Below are 24,267 nucleotides of genomic sequence, written 5' to 3'. Positions count from 1 at the left end.
GTTTAGGAGAAATTAAATTAAGCCCAAATTTGTATATCTTAGGCCGCAAACAAATCGCAAATATTTCTGAACTTTTGCGAATGCGTGCCTGACTAGAAGGTCTGTAATTGGCTGGCCACAACCTGACTAGAAAGTTACGACCAACATTTTATGTTGTGGGAGAGGGTCCCAGGGGTTGAAAATAGAAATGATAAGTGGTATAAGAGGTCAGGGTGGAGGACGCCGGACCCCAGGAGGTGGTATAGGGGTGTTTGAGGGTCAAATTATGGGTTTAAAATGAATTTTCTTTACCATATGCAATAACCTTGAATATTTGAGGATATTTATGGATATGCAAAAAATAAATAAAATAAAACATTCACAGGCTAATTTGTACACTAATTCATTCACTCATACATGCACTCAGAGATTCAGGCACCCACTCAGACCCACTCACAGACCCACACACCCACTTTCAGACCAACTCAAACACTTACCCACCAACTCACAGATTGACTGACAGAGACAGGCCCTTTAGCGAAAGGCCGTTCGCAGGGTTGGAAGGTTATAGCGGCTTGACTGGAGAGCCTGGCAGTGGCAGTGGATGGATTAATGTACAGTATTTAAAATTACTTTATGTGAAAAAAAACATAAAAATTCACACAAAAAAAACTAAGGTTACAAGAACAGCACCATTTCTACTCAAAGCCCTCTCTTTTTCAGTTTGTAGGGTTCTGCATCAGTGTCATGGATGGTTGCATTGAAACACCCATGTACCCCCCACTTAAACCTACTTTGTCCTACTCCAGGGATACATTTGAGTGCAGAACAAGTTTTTTGCTTGAAAGTAAATACCAATTCAAGACATTGCCCTCATGTGCATCACTTCTGTGAACCAAACTATTTTAAAACAATTAGTAAATCTGGGCCCAAGAAAAAAGGTAATATTCTTGACCTGGATGACCTTGATGTATTTGACAATATGGTCCTTTGCAGATGGCCTGAAACTATTCCTAGGTCTGGGTCAACTGCAAACAGTAACCTCCTACTGATGGTCTACTTGCCCTTTGTGCTTTTTGGTTCAAAGATTTAAAAATTCATAATTTCTCTTCCTTATAACCTATTTTAATAAGATTGGTGTCATTGTGCTCATTACATGTTCTTCATTTTTCTAAATTAGTTTGGGAATTTTGTTGTGCTGTTTTCTTCACATTACATTTGCTGCTTCTGCTTGAACTTAACAAACATTTCCATGGATATTGCCTGCCCTTGGGCTATACTACCAGTTTTTTAGATTTACCCTTACTGTGCTGTGGCCTAACCTGAGTGGATTTATTTTATTGGAAGTGGTACCTCCCAAACCTAATAACCCAGCTAGTGACAGTACTTTAGTTATACAGAGGAAGAACACTAAGGATGACCCCTAGCATTAGCAATTACATAGGTCAGAGTTGAATGACTGTATCTTGCATCCGCTAATTTCATGTCAAGGAGATGACTCATCTCCCAGTGTCCCATAGCCTTTTGAGCTTCTTCTCAGAAAACTGAAATAGAGAGGCCAGTATCAATACACAGAAAGAACTGCCAAACAAACCAACCTTCTAACTTCATCACTTCTGTAATATTACATCCCTGCATCCTCAGTGAGACAATGTGGCATAAAAAGACATGGGGTCGTGATGAAACCTTGGTCTCTTCTAGATTTAAATTGCTTAATGCAACCATAGATTTTTATTTTAGGGGATCCTGAACAGAAACATGGTGGAACAGACCATTCAATCAGTGGCAGTTCTACCACCATCAGGTGGTCTGCTACCATCCCACCACACCCTAATTTATGTTGTGAAGTCTATGTGGGATGGTGGCAGATCTCGATGAAGACTGTGACTGGATGTGGGTGGTCAGGAGAACAGCTTGGTGGAGGGGACCCCAGCCAGGATCAAGGACCTGATTTAAAGTTTGACATACAAGTACTACATCATGGATATCCAAGCCAGCTTATTACAAGTGCCATAGTATGTACTGCAAGTGTATTAAGGTGAACAGGATAGCCATCATGTTTGTGACAAAGTAATCTGTCTTCCAAACTCTAAATCATACTCTAAATTTGGACTTTAGTGTTACACATTCTAGGCAAGAATAGTGTGCTTGCATCCATTTAATGACTAGTTGATCACTATTGGAGAGAACAGATACTTAGGCGACTAACAGGTATGAATGTAGTTAGTTTTTGTTGCCTGTAAATGTGTAATGTGCTAAATAACTTCATTTATATAACCCTGAGTGGAAACAAGAAGCAATGTTCTGTTTATTTATTTTTTAATATGTTAACTAATGTTGTTATTAATCAGATGCCAATGGACAAAAAGAAGTGTATGAGTGAAGCACTGATCTTAGGATTCCCAATTAAATCATTAATCAAAATTCAACACTAAAAGTGTCTAGCAACATGTGCATTTTCGACAGTTCAAAAACTGAATTTGTTTAATAAGTTTTCATTATTTTTGGACAGATGTATTTTAATAGCTCGTTTGCACTGGACTCAGCATTAGTGCATCCTGAGGAATCAAGACTCTTCCAAGAACAAGAAAATCCGCTGTTAGTGGCTAATCAAATATCCATGGCCCTATCTAGGCCAACCTCTGCCTCACGATCAAGGCACACCGTGATGCTTACACCTCAGCCTTTAACAGGTGAGAGCCAAAATAATATATTTTAAGATGTATAGAAAACCATAATAAATTCTCATGGTGCTGTACTTGTATATAGATTTCTAGAATCATGAAACATTTCAGACTTGGTTTAGAGGAAAGTCTGAACTACTAAGTGAAATTCTAATATGAAATGCTTGGTATAAAATGTAATCCTTTTTTAACACTCCTGTTTTACCTATTAGAAATTAAATAATTGAAAAGAATTTCCTTAAGAGCACTGTTAACCTGGCTACACTTTAGAAACTCTGTCCCTACTTTCTTTCTCCCTTGGTCATTGGAATCATTTCGATCTGATGCTGTTTTGTGCATGCTTTGGCTTCGAAGGGAATGGAGGATTTCTTTTGCTAGTTCAATGGACTTATTGTGGTTTTTAATTTGTGAGAAAATATTTTGCCCCAATTTTTCACTTTTTGCTGGTGTTTTCCTGACTCTGATGGTGCCCTGGGTACTGCTGACCAGTCCCACGGCCTGCATTCTGTATACAATAAGTATGCAAATTGGGCTAATTATAATTGACTAAATCAACATACCTAAAATTCCTTAGCATATGGTACGACCTGTAGGTGTAGGGACTCCAGCATAGGTGGTGCACCCAGAGGTGCACTGCTGAGGTTCCAGGTGTCATTTTAAAGGTAGGCCTGCTTTGCTGGCTGCTTTTAAATTAAAGTTATATGCAAATTCGACTTTGGGATTAAAAGTAGTTCCAAAGTCTTAAACTACCTTATTTTTACATATAATTCACCCCTAAGGTGTGCCCTGAGTGCCACCAGGGCTGGGTGCCATGTAACTATAAGCAGGGACCTTATAAAGATAGTTGTATAAGCCCTGGTGAGGTTAAACAGCCTAATTAGTTTCTCCCTCATTGTAGTGAATGGCCTCTATAGCCCAGAATAGGGAGACTTTATTTTAATTTATAAAGTCCCCTTAAGTGCCTGATACCTTAAGTTTGGTATCAAATTACTTGTTATAATAAACCCCACAATTTACAATTGTTGGATTTAATATAACTTGTTCAGGTAAAGATTTTTAAACGTTACCTAAAAAGTTGCCAGATTCAGCCCTGTAGTGGTTTGCTGCTTTGCTCTGAATGGCCAGCCTTTGGCAGTCTGGCCAGGCTGCCTTGATGAGGTGGGAAGTGGCCTGGGCTCAGCACAATGGAATGTGCCTGTGTGAGGAGCACTTCCCTCAGCAGATGGAGAGACAGGAAGGGGGAGGGCTGCCAAACTGGTCTTCAAAGGCAGGGAAAGACATTTGGAGCAACCGAGCACCTCCCTCACCTCCTGCAAACCCAGACAATTAGGTGCCCCCTGATTAGATTAGGAGACGGCAAGGGAAGGGTATGTTTAAGATTTTTAGCCACACCAGTGGGTGGGCTCAGCCAGATGCAACCTCCAAAAATCACTTTCAGCAAGTGGTCATCACAGGGGGAATGATCCTGCATCTGATTGGAGAACCAGGACCCCCCTGTTTTTCACCAAGGAAAAAGGATAAAACTGGCATACCTGCACCCACACCTCAGATCCCTACAAGAAAGAACTACAGGAGAAGAAGGACTTCCCTGCTGGACCCCTGACCTGCACCTGGACGCTGTACTCTGGAGGACTGCACCAGCTGCACACTGGAGCTTCACCACAAAAATGACTTTGCCTTTTTGTGCTTCAACTGGTTCAAGGAGGGACTCCCTGTTTGCTTCAGGTGAAAACTTGCCAAACAGAGTACCCTGCACCAACTCCTGAAGAAGCTGACCACTGTCCAGTGGCCAAATTGGAGTTTACACTAGGTGCATTCTGGGAGTTATATTCCGCACCCCAAGGAGCATCTCAGAGCTTCTGGAACCTTGGGGTGAGCTGTGGACCTCAAAAGAACCTCAATAGAACATCAAGAAGAAGATCCAGAATATTGGAGAAGTTTGGAGAACTTTTGGAAAAAAGTTCCATAAGGGGACGGACCCGCTGCGGCAGCTCTAGCCAGCTTGCCTCAACTGCGACCCGGCCTGACTTGCACGTTCGTCCTGGTGAAGAAAATCTCTGAAAAAGTGACTAAGTCAAACATAGAAAGTTGACCGGGACCTCCCAGGCAGTGTATTTGACGAGAGCTCCTGGGACATCGGATCAAGATTCAAGTTTGTCCCAGTCAAAAAATGTTCACCTTGAAAAAAACAACTAAGTCCGAAGATAAAAATCTCCACCAAGGGCTCTTGAGACACGTATCCGAGCAAGAGTTCCAGGAGGTCAGATTGGACTGGCAACTTAGTCCCGCTGAAGAAAATGTCCAGAAAAATGACTAAGGGGGTTATTACAACTTTGGAACTCGTAATACGGCTGGTGGTATATCCGTCACTTTACCGTCACTTTTGGGATGGATTAACACCTCCTCCAAAGTTGTAATAACCCCCTAAGTCCTAAGGTAAACTTGTGACCGGGGCCTCCAGCAAGCTGTAGCCGAGCCGGGTCCATTACGGTGAGCCTCAGACTTAGACTTTGCCCTGGTCGAGGTGCGACTAGATGACCAGATTGGAGCTATTAGTTTCTAATCACTAAAAAGCATTAATTTAAAAAAAAAACCTCATATCTCCGGTTCCCCTTATCCAATTTTAAACATTCTGGTGTCATTTTAAATATAAAAATATAATCTATTTTTATAAAATTGGTGTTGGATCCTTATTATTTGTTGTGTTTTTTCTCATTTACTGTTTTGTGATTTTTAAATGCTTTACACATATGTCTCCTAAATTAGGCTTTGTTGCTCGTTGCCAAACTTCCAAGGGTTGAGCTGAGTTTAATTTATTGAGACCTAACTGGACCTAAGTGGAGGTTAGTGGCCTATTACTAAATGTAGGCACTTACCTGTCCTTACAAATAATCCATTTTCCAACATAATTTTAGGTCTTATTTACAGCTGTCTATTTTTGAAATACCTGTTGTGTTCAATAATAATGCTTACATCGGGTTTTGGCTCAGCACAGCTCATTGTTGGTCCACTTTCTTTTCAGTCTTATTTGCTTGCATTTTACGTGATAGCTTTCCTTCCTCTACTTGTGTTTGTCTTTGTCCTGCCGTATAGTTTATTTAATATCCTTTTGATTGGGTAACGTTTATCCTTTAATTACTTAAACTAAACTTTTGATTTCACTTTCAGCACTCCATGGAGAAGCATGCCCTTTCTTGCTCTCTCCCCATTTCCTGTGTGCTGCTTCCCCTTCACAACCCATGCTACACACTCTCCCTTTGCTCTCCCATCTCAAAGCTCATCGCTTACGTCCCTCACCCGTTCCCATTCCATGCAGATTTTTTTATACTCCACTCCTTTATTGCTTCCTTACCCTTTCATTCCATTGTTTTATTTGATTTCAATTATTTACTTTTAGGAAGGACTCACAGCTGCAATTTGCTACTGAACTGCTTCTCTCTCTAAATGGAATTTTTTTTCTTCATTTTGACCCTCAAAGATTTATTTCTATCATCTTGAAATGGTAATTTCAAAAAATGGATGGCACATCATGACATCCCACACAAGCATCATCAAAAAGAGGTGTGATTCTGCCAACATCAGAGAATAAACAAAAATTGTCCTACTCCGTACAATGGGATTAGGACTCATAGTATCAACACATCATATACTGGCAGCAAATATCACACACATGGTACTGATTAAAAACGTGAACCCAGGTTTCATATTAAAACAAATGGTGAACATTGGAACTGTGTTTACTTGGTTCCATTCCCCGCAAAGAAGAAATAGCCACTCAGGGCCATATTTACACTTTTTGACGCACAACTGCGCCAAAGCAGTTGTGCGTAAAAAATTGTAACGCCGGCTAACGCCATTCCAAAGCGCCATGCGGGCGCCTTATTTATGGAATGACGTTAGCCGGCGCAGCTGACTGGTGTGCGTAAAAAAAAATGACCCACACCAGGCTGCGCCGGCGTAGGGGAAAATGGAGCTTGGGCATCAAAAAATGGGGCAAGTCAGGTCTGAGGCAAAATTTTGGCCTCAACCCGATTTGCGCCATTTTTTTTTACTCCCAACCCCCATTGAAATGACTCCTGTCTTAGCACAGACAGGAGTCATGCCCCCTTGCCCAATGGCCATGCCCAGGGGACTTATGTCCCCTGGGCATGGTCATTGGGCATAGTGGCATGTAGGGGGGCACAAATCAGGCCCCCCTATGCCACAAAAAAATAAAAAATAAAATACTTACCTGAACTTACCTTAAGTTCCCTGGGATTGGTCCCTCCATCCTTGGGCGTCCTCCTGGGGTGGGCAAGGGTGGCAGGGGGTGTCCCTGGGGGCATGGGAGGGCACCTCTGGGCTCCTTCCGAGCCCACAGGTCCCTTAACGCCTGCCCTGACCAGGCGTTAAAAAATGACGCAAAAGCGTCTGGACGTCATTTTTTTTGACCCGCCCACTCCCGTGTGTCATTTTTGAACGGGAGTTTAAATAAGGCGCACATGCCTTGGAGTCATTTTTTAGACGGGAACGCCCACCTTGCATATCATTAACACAAGGTAGGTGTCCACGCTAAAAAATGACGCAAACTCCAAGATCTTTGGCGCTAGACGGGTCTAACGCCAAAGTATAAATATGGAGTTAGCTTTGCATCGGATTTGCGTAAAAAAAACGACGCAATTCCGGCGCAAACAGAGTATAAATATGCCCCTCAGTTTCCATACCTGACCCTGGAATACCAAGATGCACTTAAGAAAAAATTAACTACTCCCAGAGGGGATGGTAGCCACCCCCAAACTCATGCCATTATTAGGGGTGCCATGGTAGTCCTGATTTAACTATTATCCTGGTTTTAACACCCCATTGTGATTCCAAGCTCTGCGGCAAAACACCATTATCTATTTCCTTCTCAAAGGAGCTTGGGAAGAATTCCCAAATGAAAAGAGCACGAGGAAACTTTCCAAATAGAAGAAAAATGTGCAGGAGATGGTACAACAACACTGATTTCTGCCATCATTTCCTATTCCTAACTAAGGGCCTGAGTCCGAGTACGGCAGTCCTGGGACCACCGTACTCGCGGTTTGAGCACTGTGGCCTAAGCGGTCCGAGCTCCAGATTAGGATGGTGACAGTCAGATTACCACAACACCACCAACAGCACCAGTATCAATGATCCTATGGCACTGGTGGTGCGGATAGCTGTGTTCAAGTACGGCAGTGCCCATGATGGCACCGCTGTGCTGATCACGACTTAGCATAGCAGCAGTGCACAATCCGACTGTGCTGGCTGTGCAGACAGTGCAGCGGCATTGGCCTTAGCTCTCACAATGGTCCCGCACTGTCTGCACCATCTGTCCAGGCAGGGAAATCAGCATTTAAAAGGCCCCCAGCTTGGCGACAGCCTCTCGACCTTTGTAGTGGCGGTCTGATGGTTTGATGCCTCCCTAAGACATTCCTAATAGATCAATAATCCTGCAACCTAGAATTACTGTGTTCCATAATATCAGTAATCATGAACACTGGATTATCCATGCAGTCCCCCCCCCAATCCTTGTAATGAGAGCCTCAGTGAGGAAACAAAAAGTGAAAAGTTACCTTTCTTTAACAATAACATTTCCAAATGCTTATAAGCATTTCATATACTCCTGTAGGTTTACATAGATATAAGTGTGATTACCATGCTGTGAAAACAATATTGGTGGCAGGCAATGATCAGAAACAAAAGTGACATGTACAAAGTTAACAGACTTGGAAATAATTAACTTACTATCACAAGATATGAATACTTTCAGAAAGTTACATAGACACTTTTACTTGATGAGCAAGGTGAGATAGTGACAAATGTGAAGTCTGTGCTGTTTGAGCTGCACCAACAGTTCTGAGTTGGTGGTGTAATATCTCATTGTTCTTGGTGCTGCAGACTGAGGGGCACATTTACATCATTTCAGCTAGTACAGCAAGACACCTTGGGGCATATTTATACTCTGTTTGCTCCGGAATTGACGCAAATCCGACGCAAAACTAACTCCATATTTATACTTTGGCGTTAGACCTGTCTAGCGCCAAAGATCTTGGAGTTTGCGTCATTTTTTAGCGTGGACACCTACCTTGCGTTAATGATATGCAAGGTAACCGTTCCCATCTAAAAAATGACTCCGAGGCATGTGCGCCGTATTTACACTCCCGGGCAAAAATGACGCCCGGGAGTGGGCGGGTCCCAAAAAAATGACGTCCAGCCGTTTTAGCGTCATTTTTTAACGCCTGGTCAGGGCAGGCGTTAAGGGACCTGTGGGCTCGGAAGGAGCCCAGAGGTGCCCTCCCATGCCCCCAGGGACACCCCCTGCCACCCTTTGCCCACCCCAGGAGGACACCCAAGGATGGAGGGACCTATCCCAGGGAACTTAAGGTAAGTTCAGGTAAGTATTTTTTGTAAAAAAAATTGTGGCATAGGGGGGCCTGATTTGTGCCCCCCTACATGCCACTATGCCCAATGACCATGCCCAGGGGACAGAAGTCCCCTGGGCATGGGCATTGGGCAAGGGGGCATGACTCCTGTCTGTGCTAAAACAGGAGTAATTTCAATGGGGGTTGGGAGTAAAAAAAAAAATGGCGCTAATCGGGTTGAGGCGAAAATTTTGCCTCAGCCTGACTTGCCCCATTTTTTGGTGCCCAAGCTCCATTTTCCCCTACGCCGGCGCTGCCTGGTGTAAGTCAGTTTTTTTTACGCACACCAGGCAGCTCCGCCGGCTAACGTCATTCCATAAATATGGCGCTTTGGAATGGCGTTAGCCGGCGTTAAATGTTTTGACGCACAACTGCGTTGGCGCAGTTGTGCGCCAAAAAGTATAAATACGGCCCCTTGTTCTCTGCTAAGTAAAAGGGAAAGGGAAGGAATGAACCATATTTATATTATTTGGTGCAATTCTGACTGTTCCTTGCGCTGGTGAACTTTTGGCTGCCTAGCACCAGCTCAAGCATGCTTGCACCGTGCTACAAGGGTACCTGATTTATAGGTAGGATTGTTCTTGTGTAGGAAGGGGCTCCTTCCAGCACAACATCATTCCTCTGAGGTTTTTTTCCCCTCTCTAAGGGTGCTAGAAAATCTCCTCATTGCACCTTCCTTGGGAAGGCGTAGCATTTTGATGCATTCCCAGGCTCACCAGTGTTGGTAAAGCTTGGAATGTGCCAAAATCTATGGGTGGATGCATGGGAACACCGTGGCCCCACCCACTGAACATCATCCTGGGGCACTGTAATGTGACACAGTAGTTTGCATTGTGTTATGTTACTTCAGATTTATCAAGCCTCTCAAGGCCATGTAAAGTGGCCTTGCGGGGCTGGATAAATCTTACTTTAATGTTGCATTGCCCTAGTGCTCCCTTTGTGTAGCGCAAAGGCAATGCAACATATTGATAAATATGCCCTTAATTAGCTTAAATTAATGCATGTATCAGTAGACTCCAGTTCTCTAGTGAGAGGCATTCTCTCCCAGAGTCTCCAATGCTTGCATGAGGCTTGAATCAATTTCACTTCTGGTTTACAAAGATCAGACTTTCACTTATGTTTGAAGGATCATTGACATTGGCTTTTTCCAAAGGGTTGTATTTATGGAATGGTAAAGTTTACCCGTATAGTAATGGGCAAAGTCTACCAGACCACACTTAGTTTACTTGCAATTAATCTTGCCAATGGCTGAAGAGTTTTCTCATGTGACTTAATGCATCAGCTTTCACACTATCCCTAGGGAATATTACCTTGCAGGAGTAGACTTTTAGAAATGACCATATTTAGCACGATATTCCCCTAGATTTTAGATTTCTGTTGCTGAACCCATTATTGTTGTTAACAGACCCAGTGCACTTTACCTGAGCAAACCAGAGGTAAAGTACTTGTGTTCTCCTTTCTAAACATGGTAGAAATTGGCATACACATAGTTGCATATTTAATTTGTTTGTATGCCCCTAGTATATAGTGCCACCTGCACCCAGGGTCGTTAAATTAAATTCATGCAGTAGGCTACAGCACTGATTGTGCCATCTACTGAACTAGCCCTATGAAGCATGTCTCCAGGTCTGACACTGCAGCCTGGGTGTTCCTTTTGTAAACTGCTGTTTTAACCTGTCAAAAGCACCCTTTTTACAGGTCTAAACTTTCTTTTTTAATATCCATACGTCACTCATAAGGTAGGCCTTAATGCCCATTAAGGCATGATGCATGTTATTTGAAGATAGGACATGTAGAGATTACTCTCATACACATCCTGGCAATGAAACCCCCAAACCCACCCAAAGCTGTTTTTCACTGTGGCAAGTCAGGCTCTCCCTTATGAAAATAATGAGTTACATTATATACTTACAATGCTTCATTTCAGTTTGAGAGCAGCTAAAAAACACGCTTCAAGGACTCATTTTAAATGCCTTAAAGTCCAGCGTAATGATAAGGTTAGATTTCATATTGCAATTAAGGAAAATACACTTCCTGAAAATGTTCTCCATTCTTTCTAATACCAAAAAATGGGCAAAGAAAATGTTATCCCACTGGTGTCCAACGCGTACCCTATTGTTGCATCCGAATGGAGTGGGAATAGTCAATTTTACCTTTCATGAGTCCAAAGTTTTCCCTACTGTTGCATACACTGCAGTGGGAATAATACATTTTTTATTTCTGGTGTCCAAAGATTTCTCTACTGCTGCACAGATTGGAGAGGTAGTAGGAAATGTTACCCCTTCTGAGTCAAATGCTTTCCCTACTGTTATATAGATTGGAGTGGGAGTAGTATATGTATTATTGCTAGAGTTTAATAATGTTGTTACTATTGATTAAATATACATTACTATTATGTGTTTGTATATTTAATTTTAATTTATTGATATGTATAAATGAATGTCGTTTTTAACACATTTTTAGTTAAATGTATTTTTAATCTATTGTTAATTGTTTATGTATAGTTAAATTGGAAATATTTAACATTTATTTCCTGTTTATTTGTTATTTTTTATGTTTAAATATATATATATATATATATATATATATATATATATATATATATATATATATATTTATATACATAGTCAACTCCACCAAGTCCACAAGAAAGGCGTACTTAATACGTCGGTGCCAGCATCAAGGAAGGACCTATTCCCATAAATCTTTCTGCCAATTTAACATTTAAGTTAAGGATGCCGCACTCACAGGATTCCGATTAATCCTCTTTTATTGAGAAAGACAAACCCCACCAACTAACACCAACACGTTTCGACCTTCCCGGTCTTGATCACGGTAAATCATTGATCCAATCCATGCACTACTTATACTCTTCCACTAGTATTCTTCTCAACAGCAGCACTCATCCTCCTGGACCTCTCCGCAGCTTTCGACACAGTATGTCATCACACTCTCCGCACATGCCTCCACAACGATGGAATCCTCAACAAGGCACTCGACTGGATCTCGTCATTTCTCTCAGGTAGAAACCAGAGAGTCCGCCTCCCACTGTTCCCGTCAGAAGCCTCCAGAATCATCTGTGGCGTTCCCCAAGGATCTTCGCTCAGCCCCACGCTCTTCAATGTTTACATGGCCCCCTTGCCAATATCGCACGAACTCACCACATCAACATAGTTTCCTATGCAGACGACACTCAGCTCATCCTCTCCCTCACGAAAGACCCTACAACTGCAAAGAACAACCTCCACAACAAACTTCACGCCATCGCCAGCTGGATGGAATCAAGCCACCTCAAGTGGCACCAACCCCTCAACTTGGAATGACTCCTGGTGGCCCACCTCCCTAGGAACCATGCCCTCACCCGCCATCCACGCACGCAACCTAGGCTTCATCTTGGACTCCACACTCAGCATGACTCAGCAGGTCAATGCCATCTCCTCTTCCTGCTACAACACTCTCCGCATGCTCTGCAAAATCTTCAAGTGGAAACCAGGAAAACTGTCACCCACGCCCTGGTCAGCAGCCAATTGGACTACGGAAATGCCTTATATGCAGGAATAGCAACTAAACTCCTAACAAAGCTGCAAAGAATCCAGAACGCATTCGTCCGCCTCATTCTGGACATCCCACGCCACAACCACATTTCCCCCCGCCTCAGAGACCTTCACTGGCTACCAGTATCAAAGAGGATCACCTTCAAACACCTCATCCACGCACACAAGGCCCTCCATGACACAGGCCCAGCCTACCTCAACGACAGACTCACCTTCCACACCCCCACCCACAATCTTCGCTCCACCAACCTCGCCCTCGCCTCCATCCCCAGCATCCGCCGCACCACTGCTGGAGAAAGATCCTTCTCTCACCTAGCCGCCAAGACCTGGAACTCCCTACCGCTCCACCTTCACCAGACCCAAGACCTCTTGACATTCAGGAAACGCCTCAAGACCTGGCTCTATGACCAGTAGCTCCCCCCCAGCACCTTGAGACCCTAGTGGGTGATTAGTGCACTCTATAAATCCTTGATTGATTGATTGATCTATTGCACTAATGCTGTTTTTTTAACTGTACAGAAACAAAATGTGAATCCTAAAATCAGCTGCCGTGCCAATGTCTGCTGTGACGCAGTTAGGTGCCATGCCATGTGGCCCACTGAAATGGTGGATGCCTGACCTGTGAGGAGGGACAAATGGAAATGAGGTAATTGCACTGGCATTGTGCGCCGTCGCAGTTTGCGGTCAATGACCGCCACGCAACTTCGCATTGGTTATCATTAGGCCCTATGGGTTCCAGGAGCCAATGGCAATGTACGCCGGTGGTGACGGTATGCACCACCCCGGATGTCACTGCCATTTTCTATCTATCCACTCACTTGCTACCTGGCCATCAACAGGAGAGGACCTACACTGCAAGTGCTGCTGTGACCTGTGTCTGTAAGCGACAGTGGCTCAAGTGTCTGGGGAAAGGGCCCCTGCCTTCATTGCGGAGGAGTTGGTGAAACTGGTGGACAGGGTCCTACCCCAGTACACGTTACTCTACGGTCCACAAGACAAACAGGTGAGTACACTGTGAGCATTATGCGTGGACCATGAATGTTTGGAGTGCTGTGTGTGTAAGCCACATGTTGGGGGGGCCCCCCTTTTTGTTTTGTCACCCTGTGTCAGAGTCACCAGAGCCTCGGGGTCTGTGCACGTTCCTAACACTTCCACCACAAGACAGCTCCAATACTCTGATTAGAATTGTCACAGAGTTTAAGAGAGTCCAAGTGGGGAAAAGGGGATTAGGAAGTGAACACCTGGAAAGGAGACCTGTAGGAAGCAAAAAGGTTAAAACACACAATATCAAAATTACATCATATGAATATCAATACTAGGCTATGACTATAAGCATTGTCAATCTGAAAACAGGGACAACCTAAGCATAGACTTACAATGATTATTCTTCAAGATGACTGGATAGCGGTGAGGGAATCAAAAAAGGTTAAATGCAATTTTCAAATTCAAGAATTATCATTTACATGAGGATCAGGAAAGAATCTGAATGATTTATAAACCATCATATGAATCGTGTTTGAGAAAAATATTAGTAACACACAACATTACATCTAGAAACCTGGTTCTTTGTTCTCTCAAATTGCTGGAACATGACTTGCGCACATTGCAGATCTTTACATAGGTAGTAAAAATACCATAGGTGGAATGTGTACTATGAATAACACAAATTAGACTCGAGAACTAAATCACCCGACTTGCCAATTCAAAAGCCACCAAGTAAATGCCTTACAATGGTAGCGCGTAATGAACACCATGATTTTAAGCACAGGAAATGAATTGCGCGTCTTGCCGATTTGAGTACCACCATGTAGCTGCCTAGGAATATTAGCACACAATGAACATCATGAATTAAGCACAAGAAACGAATCGCGCATCTTGCCGATTCGAATGCCACCATGTAACTGTCAAGGAACGGTAGCGCACAATGAACATCATGAATCAAGCATGAGAAAACAAATTGTGCGTCTTGCCGATTCGAATGCCACCATGTAACTGTGAATGAATGGTAGCGCACAATGAATATCAAGGGTTAAAATACAAGAGAACGAATCGTGCATCTTGCCGATTCGAATGCCACCATGTAAGTGCCAAGGAATGGTAGCGAACAATGAATAACATGAATTAAGCACGAGAAAAGAATCGCGCGTCTTGCCGATTCGAATGCCATTATGTAATTGCCAAGGAATGGTAGCGCACAATGAATATCAAGAGTTAACACACAAGAAAACGAATTGCGCGTCTTGCCGATTCGAATGCCACCATGTAACTGCCTAGGAATGGTAGTGCAGAATGAATAACATGAATTAAGCACGAGGAAAGAATCGCGCGTCTTGCCGATTCGAATGCTACCTTTGTAAATGCCATAAAATGGTAGCGGACAATGAATATCAAGAGTTAACACACAAGAAAACGAATCCTGTGTCTTGCCGATTCGAACATCTGCATGCAAATGCCACAAAACTACCAAGCGCACTTTCACACGCACAAGAGTACTTTAGATTATCATGCAAAGATTAGGCCCAAGAACTCGAGAGTTTTCGATAACGGGGTCGGGGGCCCAGCCTGACCTCTGTCTTACCGCCCTGATCTAGGATCACCAATGAAAGTGAAAAAAGGGCAAGGCCTGGAGGATCAAAGTAGGCCGCCGGAACAGGAGCTCAGGAAGTTGATGCTGCTCTGCACCGGGACCTCTGAATAGTGAGCACGTGGAGCTGGGCTGGCTCCGTTTTATAGAGTCTTAGCCCAGCCCACCAACCACACCCAGGCATGCTGCAGGGAAAGCTTCTAGAAGGCCCTGGAAAGGGACCACACCCTGACACAGTCTGAAAGCCTGCAGCAGTACATTACATGAGAACAGTATTTATGTGCATGCTGAACATAAGTCCTCAGGATTAAACTCTGCAATGCAAACGGTTAAACAACATCATATCAGCACAATGCATAAATTATGTTAGCTTGAAATTATTTATTTTTTGCATTCTAGTTGCCCGTAGAGCACGCACTGCCCTGATGTTGACAACCTGACCTTATGTGCATTAGCATCATCTGGCGGAGTAGCAGAGGCACCGGCGATGGAGGGAGCTGCATCTCACATGGGCCTGGAGGCCGAATCCACTGAGGGTGAGGGCACCAGTGGGATGGAGGGCGAGGGGAGCACCACGACGGGGACAGGAAGGGAGACCACAGACAGTGACTCCTCCTCCGATGGAAGCTCCCTGGCGGTGGCAGACACTTCTGTGCCCACCCACACTACATGTACAGCCGCCAACCCCCACCAGCACCACCCTCCCAGCAGCCTCCTGTGCCTGCTCACCCAGGATGGTGGGCATCTCCTTTGCCCCAGGCACCTCAGGCCCTGCCCAGTCAGCCCTGCAGCCCTCAGTCCTCTCCCATTGTGTCTGTTACCCTTTCTCCCAAAGTACACAAAGGCAAGCACACACCCACCCAACAGCCATCCACCTCACAACAGCATCCAGCTCATGCACATTCACCCAAACTCAGCAGACAGACACCTCCTACAACCACTTCCTCTTCCTCCACTCCCACACCCTCTCCCTCGTCCCGCCCCAGTGTGTCTAAAAAACGTTTCCTAGCTAACATTGACCTGTTCCCTACCCCTCCCCCCATTCCCCTTGGGCTAGGGTGTCCAGAACCCAGCCCAGCACCTCAGCCACCAAGTCGCCGTCCAATGTGTACCCTGCAGCTCCCAGAGGCTCAAAGGGGGCACCTGTCAGGAAAGCCAGTGTACCACCAACCCCTGAAAAGGACCAAACCATACCACCACCTGCCAAGGTGAAGAAGAGGTCAGCATGCAGCAGGGGCATGGATGATGACCCACCCAGCAAGGCCTCCTCCAAACCTCCAGCTGACTGAGCCAAGGGCAAAACAGCATCAGCCAAGGTGAGGAAGGGGCAGAAAACCGAAGGCAAGGCACTTCAGCCGACGGAGGATGCAGATGAAGTCCTGGTGCCCACCAGCAGAACCGCCAGCCCCGCCATGTGCAGCACTGCAAGCAGCCCCACCGCAAGCACACCACCTTCCCCCGCTGACAGTAGCCCCACTAGCAGCAGAAACAGCCCCAGTGGGTGGTCGTCCGAGGCTGCAGGGGATGGGCTAGAGCGTCCCCCCACCACTGCCAGCACTGACACCAGCACCGCCACTGCCACCACTGAGCAGCTGTCACCACCAGTGGACAGTGTTTAGTCCTGCCTCCATGGGCTGTTGTGAGTCCTGGTCCCTGCAAAGCATGTGGGTCTGACACCCAGGTGAGAGACTGTGACCTTTCACTCCCCAAGATCTGCATCACAGGGCACAATGCCCCCTCCAGGACCAGTGGAAGAAGCCATCCACTCACCCTTTCCTTGGCAGGATGAAGCACACTGGACGCAAGGCCCCCTCCAGAACCAGTGGAGAAAGGCATCCACTCACCCAATCCTTGGCAGGATGAAGCACACTGGGCACAAAGCCCCCTTCAGAACCAAGTGGAGAAAGGCGTCCACTCACCCAGTCCCTGGCAGGATGAAGCAGAGTGGGCACAAGGCCCCCTCCAGAACCAGTGGAGGAAGGCATCCACTCACCCAAACCTGGACAGGATGAAGCACACTGGACACAAAGCCCCCTCCAGAACCATTGGAGAAAGACATCCACTCACCCTATGCTTGGCAGGATGAAGCACACTGGGCACAAGGCCTCCTCCAGAACTAGTGGAAGAAGCCATCCACTCACCCTATCCTTGGAAGGATGAAGCATTCTGGGCACAAAGCCCCCTCCAGAACCAGTAGTGAAGCCACCCACTTGAGAGACTGTGGCTTTACACTCCCCAGGACCAAGCAGTGGGCAAACCACCCACTTGAGAGACTGTGGCACTGCACTCCCCAGGACCAGGCAGTGGGCAAAGCATCCACTTGAGAGACTGTGGCTTTGCACTCCCCAGGACCAAGCAGTGGGCAAAGCACCCACTTAAGAGACTTGAGAGACTGTGGCTTTGCACCCCTCAGGACCAAGCAGTGGGCAAAGCACCCACTTGAGAGACTTGAGAGACTGTGGCTTTGCACTTCCCAGGACATCGCTGTGGGCATGGAGCCCCCTCCAGGAGCAGTGGCGTTGTCCCATCTTCCGGCTGAGGTGCCCCCCTTCGCCATCCCCCTGAGGTGCCTGTGTGTTTACGACCTGATGCCCATGCATGCTCTCTGTATTGAGGCAGGAGTCAAGTGTGGGCTTGGCCCATGATTTTTAGCCCAGTGGCCCACGGACATTTGTGAATGGACAATGTATGGCATTCTGTACATATATTTGTGTTAATACTGTTTACTCCATAGTATATCTGCCTATTTCCAAAATATCACTATTTTGACTCAATTCCTTTTGTCCTCGCGTTCTTCCAGGGGGTTATGGGGTGTATATGTAATGTTGTTGCATGTGTTTGTGTGTATGGTGTTGTGGGTGGGGGTGGGGGGTGGGTGGTGATGGGGGTGTTGCGTGTGTGTGTTTGTGTCACTCTCTTTTTCCTCCCCCCGCCCCTGTGTACTAGGTGCAGTACTCACCGTTGTCATTGCCGCCGTCTTTGATGTTCCTGGTAGATGAGGAGGTAGACCAGCATTGGCAGGACATGTAACTCGGGCTCCATGGCGTCCTGGTTCTTCGTTGAGTGTCAAGAGGTGAGTGATTTCCCTTCCACTTCCTGTTTCCGACGTGCTTTTGATGGCGTTGGTACCGCCCAGGAAAAGCTGGCAGATTGGCGGGTTGTGATGTGGTGGGCAGTACATTGTCTTCCGCCTGTCTGTTGGCAGTGACCGCCATGGTGTTTGTTGCTACCACCATGGCGGTCAGAATTTTAAAGTGGCTGTCTGTGTTTGGCGGTTTCCGCCGTGATCGTGATCCCACTTTTTTACCGCCGGCCTGTTAGCGGTGTTACCGCCACTTTAAACACCGACCGCCAGGGTTGTAATGAGGGCCTCAGTGGGTTGAACTGTTAATCAGTGGTTTCAGAAGAACTGTAGTTATTTGATTTTCATTGCTGCACGCTTTCTTAGTGCTAAGTGTCTGTTTATGTTGGATGCCTGACCTAAAATTTTCACTGGATACAAAATACACTGATAACATTTTCGTGTATTCAGTTTATCCTGTACACAAGCCATGTAATTGAAATTTATTTGAACTTGAAAATGAACAATTGGAACCGCTTGCAATTTACTACTGAGAGAACTCCTAAATCATAGCCTACTACTTCGAAAGAATATATTATGTATTGCTTTCTCCGTCTAAATTGAACTTCTCTTGGTATGTTACTGTGATGCTACTATAACCTGTACAGAACATAATTTACATATAATGTACTGTAGCCTATTCAAGGTAAAAACTAGAAACAACATCATTGTCAACTGAAAGCTTTCATTTATTATAGCTCTTCTTAGAAACATTAGCATATTACACATATGCCATCGTTTTTTTAAAATTCTTTTCCCCTAGGCAAATTAACAAAATTAAACCGTATTTCAGTTTCAGGAAAAACGCACTGAGATTATCTATTGAACACCACTTACTAACAATGTCAGTCACTTTCAATAAAGAACTGATCATTTTGAGTGGAGGGAGCCTAAAATGTATTACGTTTACTTGGAATGAAGACGCGGAGAGGGAAATAGAATAAAACTATGGGGGTCATTCTGACCCTGGCGGTCTAAGACCGCCAGGGCCACAAATGACGGAAGCACCGCCAACAGGCTGGCGGTGCTTCCTAGCCCATTCTGCCCGCGGCGGTAAAGCCGCGGTCAGAAAACCGGGGCCGCCGGTTTCCCGCCGATTTTGGCCCGTCTGGGCTAATCCGCCATGGCAGCGCTGCAAGCAGCCCTGCCATGGGGATTCTGACCCCCTTCCCGCCAGCCTGTTTCTGGCGGTTGTCACCACCAGGAAGAGGCTGGCGAAAATGGGTGTCTTGGGGCCCCTGGGAGCCCCTGCACTGCCCATGCCGCTGGCATGGGCAGTGCAGGGGCCCCCTAACAGGGCCCCGGCCGGCTTTTCACTGTCTGCCTAGCAGACAGTGAAAAGCGCGACGGGTGCAACTGCACCCGTCACACGGCCGCAACACCGCCGGCTCCATTCAGAGCAGGCTTCTGTGTTGCAGCCCTCCTTCCCGCTGGGCCGGCGGGCGCTAACATAGTTATCGCCCGCAGGCCCAGCGGGAAGGTCAGAATGCTGGCAGCGGTCTTCTGACCGCGTAGCGGGCAAATGGCGGTTCCCGCCTGGCGGCCGGCAACCGCCACCCGCCAGAGTCGGAATGACCTCCTATATATTAGGTATGCAGCTTGTAAAAGGGTGGAATCGTCACCTTCAATATGAGTACGGGGAGAGACGGAAAAAAGATTGTTGCTCAGGAACTGGACAAAGAAAATAGTACACAAAAGTGCCAATTCTATCAATTACATTCAGAGAAGTTGTTGTTACTAAAATATTAAACACTAAGGGGCATATTTACTAGGGGCGGCGCAGCTGCTGAGCCACAATTGACAGCGCGCCACTTCTAAGACACAGAGTTGCATCATGTTTAAACAAATACGGTGCATTCCTCTGTACTCCCTGCGCTGGTACTAAATTAGCTGCACAGTGCCGATACAATCACCATTGTGCCATTTTGAAAGGATGGCTGCGTTGCGGTGTACATTGTTTTTGTGCATGAAGGGGCACATTCATGCACAAAACAATCTTTAATGGCGATGTGCCCCTTCTATGAGTGCTGCAGAATGCAGCACACATAGAAAGAACAAAAAATGAGGAGAAATGAAAGAATGCTTCCCCTGGGTTGGTGTTAGATTTTGTTGCTGTCTCAGGGTTACAGAATCTTGTAAATCTGGGGCAGTGCAAAAATGGAATCAGTATTGCTGTGGAATGCCTACAACAACACCCATTGCACGCAAAGTGCTGCATGTTAAGGGGCTGTATTGACAAGGTGGCATTAAGCCACAAAAAGTGGCTTAACACCACATTGTTAATATGACGCAGTGTACAGCTCACCAGAATGTCATAAAAAGTGATGCCCTGGTGGCGCTAGGGGCTTGTAAATATGCTCTTAAGTTCTAGAAACATGCCACTGTCCATCAACATCTTGCAGCCATCTGTGATCATCATCTTGCCACCTTCAAAACAAACAAAGACACCTAGGGCCATGTGTACGAAAGCTTTTTCCCATAGACACAGAATGGGTAAAATCCTTTTGTACATCTGGCCCTAGTCAGTTGTATCTTTAGAGAACCAACTGTGGCCGGCTTAAACCAAGAGAATGCCATCAAATTCATACTCCTTGTTTTATGAGTCATATTTGATGATAATTCACTTAATCATTGTTGAATATATTTCTGCACTGGGCATAGGAGGTGGCAATCTTTTCGAATGGTATTTATTGATTGCCAGTTGCTCCACAGTTGTCAATCGTCTGTTTTACATTATTAGTCCAGCATTCTTCAGAGCTCTACCAAAACTTCTTTCTTAAGGTTTACTGGCAAACTGCAATTCCTCTCATCATTTCCTTTAGCCTGCCAGCTTACTATAATGTTGGCATTAACCAACTCTTTCCCACTGTAAACTCTGATGCATTGACTTGTGGAAGTCAGTTTAGTAACTAAATACTCACTATTAAGAATTTGATTCACACAACAGATCTATGTTGCATCCATCACTTGAAGACAAGTAATCAGCCATCGACCCAAAGCTTTGATACCATGAATTTCAGAAAAATGACGTGGGTCAGTGGCCAACTGTAGCAAGTGGAACATTTGAGAATCCTATACTTTGATGAGCTTGCCAAGGCATCACAGGGAGCCTTACTTTTAGAACTATAGACAGTTGAAGGACGAAGCTGAGTAACTATGTCATACATTGTTTATGTAGCTTCTAATTAGTTCATAAATTCACTTATCTTGATATTGTGCAGAATGATTCTTATACTTTATCATTCAATGAGGCTCCAAGAAGTGAACCAAAATGTGTAGAAACAGGCAACATGTGTTTTGCCACTTCCCAGCATGCTGACCTGTGGCTTTCTGAAGGCTAACATTGAAAAAAACATAAAGTAGTGAAGAGAATGTAACATAATACATATGGCACAACCAAATGTGGATGATCTGTCATGTCAAGGAGAGAAAAGCCAAAGGAACATTCAACCCAGGTGGGTAAAAGCATCAAAAAGCCCAACCCAAAGGAAACCAAGTATTTGTACAATTTCAAAAGCAAAAAATGGTAGAGAAAGGTAAAATGTGGGCAACAAGCAGATACAATGAAAATGCATGTATTCCATCCAGTATCCATAGATAGTCTAGTTGTTATGGTGTAGCATTCCAAAGTATAAAATTGATTTAGTAACAGGGTACAGGCAATGTTATCAGTCAATTTACAAACAAAATGTTGTAGACACAATCCAAATTTGGTATGCATATATATTCCAAGGATACCATGAAGACATGAATATTACAAAATATTAACATAAATATAAGTGAAACAAAAAATACCTACAGAATTCAGCAGGCGACAGGAGCCTGGCATGTTTTGAAGTCAGGATGGATTCACCACAAGAATCAGAAGAGATAAAACAAATTTTGTCATGCCAAAAATAATGAAGGCAGGTGTCACATGATAAGGGTGTGCCCATGATTCCTATCACAGTTATAGTGTGGAAAGAAGTTTGGCGATTGTATCTTCCCGCAGTGATAATAGCAGAATAAATTATGCGGTAATAGGCATAAAGGTTAAGTAGACACAATTGCATTCAGAAAATGAGTCCAGTCGGGCGCAGCAAAGCGAATAGTGCAACTGCATTCATATAGAAAGTGCATAAAAAATGAACCTACGGCACCAGAACAATTATATACATGGGTAAATGGGATGAAAGTGAGATAAGCATATGCGCTATGGTCTTGAGTGCTTACTGGTCCCTAATAAAGTCCCTAGTAAAGTGCACTAGAGGTGCCCAGGGCCTGTAAATCAAATGCTACTATTGGGCCTGCAGCGCTGGTTGTGCCACCTACATTAGTAGCCCTGTAATCATGTCTCAGACCGGCCACTGCAGTGTCTGTTTGCACAGTTTTAAGCTTCCAATTTGACTTGGCAAGTGTACCCACTTGACAGGCCTAAACCTTCCCTGTTCTTACTTGTAATACACTCCTAAGGTAATCCCTAAGTAGCCCCATGGGCAGGGTGCCGTGTTTGTTTAAGGTAGGACATACACTAATGTATTTTATATGTCCTGACTGTGAAATACTGACAAATTTGTTTTTAAGTGTTGCAAGGCCTATCTCTCTCATAGGTTAACATGCGGGATACCTTTGAATATGATTAAAGTGTAGATTCCCTTTGGGAGCAGAAGGGCATGTGGAGTTTGTAGTCTCTGAACTCACAATTGAACAATACACCTTTTAGTAAAGTTGGTTTTGAGATTGTGTGTTTGAAAGTGCCACTTTTAGAAAGTAGGCATTTTCTTGCTTAAACCATTCTGTGACTCTGCCTGTTTATGGATTACCTGTCTAGGTTAGTTTGATAGTTGGGCTGTTTGCACCTCTCTCTAGACGGTGACACAAAGGGAGCTGGTGTGTAGCCTGCATATCCTGATGAGCCATCTGTGCTAGGAGGGAGGGGATGAGTGATCACGTGCACCTGAAAGTGCTGTGCCTGCCCTCACACAATGCAGTCTCCAACCCCTCGTGTGTGTCTAGGGCCTGGCCTGGGCAAGAGAGAATCTCACAAACAAGAAGGCCCAGATGGGTATAAGAAGAGCACCCAAACCCCTGAAAAATTAGATCACTTCTGGACATCAAGAGGAACCTCTGCCTGGAGAAGAGCTGGAGAGTTGAGGAGAAGTGCTGCCCTGCCTGTGACTGTGCTTTGTTGAGCTATCCTGCAGTTGCTGCCTCTGCCTGTCCAAGGGGACAAAGACTGGACTTTGTTATGCATTCCTGTTTGAGAAGAAATCTCCAAGGGCTTGTCCAGAGCATGCCTCCTGTTGTTGAAGTCTGATGACCATCAAAGACTTACCCTGCAATCATCTGGACTCTCTGCTGAGACTCCTGCCTTGCCATGTGGTGCCATATCCAGTTCCTGGGGCTTTGAAAGGTGAAGCTGGAAGACCTAGACTGAAAATCCACGCACAGGCCGGCATGCGGGGAAAATTTCAACACACCTTCAGAGACGTGGCTGAGAAACGGTGTGCTGCCGGCTTCATGACTGAAATCAACACTCCACCTGCATCGCGGCTGGGAGATCAGCGCACGTGGCTAGAGAAATGACGCACAACACCCGCTGATGGAGGTTGATAAAGTTGCAACCCACAGAACGCAGTTTTTCTGATACCGTGCAGCAGGATTTTCGATGCAAACCTCGCTGGGTGCGGAAAAACAGCGCAAATTCTGCCCATACACAAGGTGCTTGATCAATGCATCACTCTTCTGCAGGGAGGAAAAACAATGACCGGAGGAGGAACAATGCACGGTCTCGCTTGCAAGTGAGAAATCAACATATCGCTGGCCTTTTCCGACGTGCACTCACCCGTGCAGTGTTATTGTGATGCAACTCAGGTACTTTTTTACGTTAACAGCATTAGCATGGTTTTCTAAAGGATTTAAGACACTGTTTGCTTTTTAACTC

At 45.2% G+C, this 24,267-nt stretch overlaps 1 protein-coding gene across 1 annotated transcript in view; it reads left to right on the top strand.

Annotated features, from left to right (window-relative positions):
* Positions 1–24,267, top strand: part of TCERG1L (transcription elongation regulator 1 like) — a 1,516,577-nt gene that overhangs the window by 82,928 nt on the left and 1,409,382 nt on the right. The window contains exon 3 of the mRNA XM_069239738.1: positions 2,492–2,672. Within this exon, the coding sequence (XP_069095839.1) occupies positions 2,492–2,672 (181 nt within the window). The remainder of the gene's footprint in view (positions 1–2,491; positions 2,673–24,267) is intronic.

The sequence above is a fragment of the Pleurodeles waltl genome, chromosome 6 (assembly GCF_031143425.1).
Source record: "Pleurodeles waltl isolate 20211129_DDA chromosome 6, aPleWal1.hap1.20221129, whole genome shotgun sequence".
NCBI lineage: Eukaryota > Metazoa > Chordata > Amphibia > Caudata > Salamandridae > Pleurodeles > Pleurodeles waltl.
Note: the sequence above shows the minus strand (reverse complement) of the source record. Positions and strands in the feature narration are given on the sequence as shown.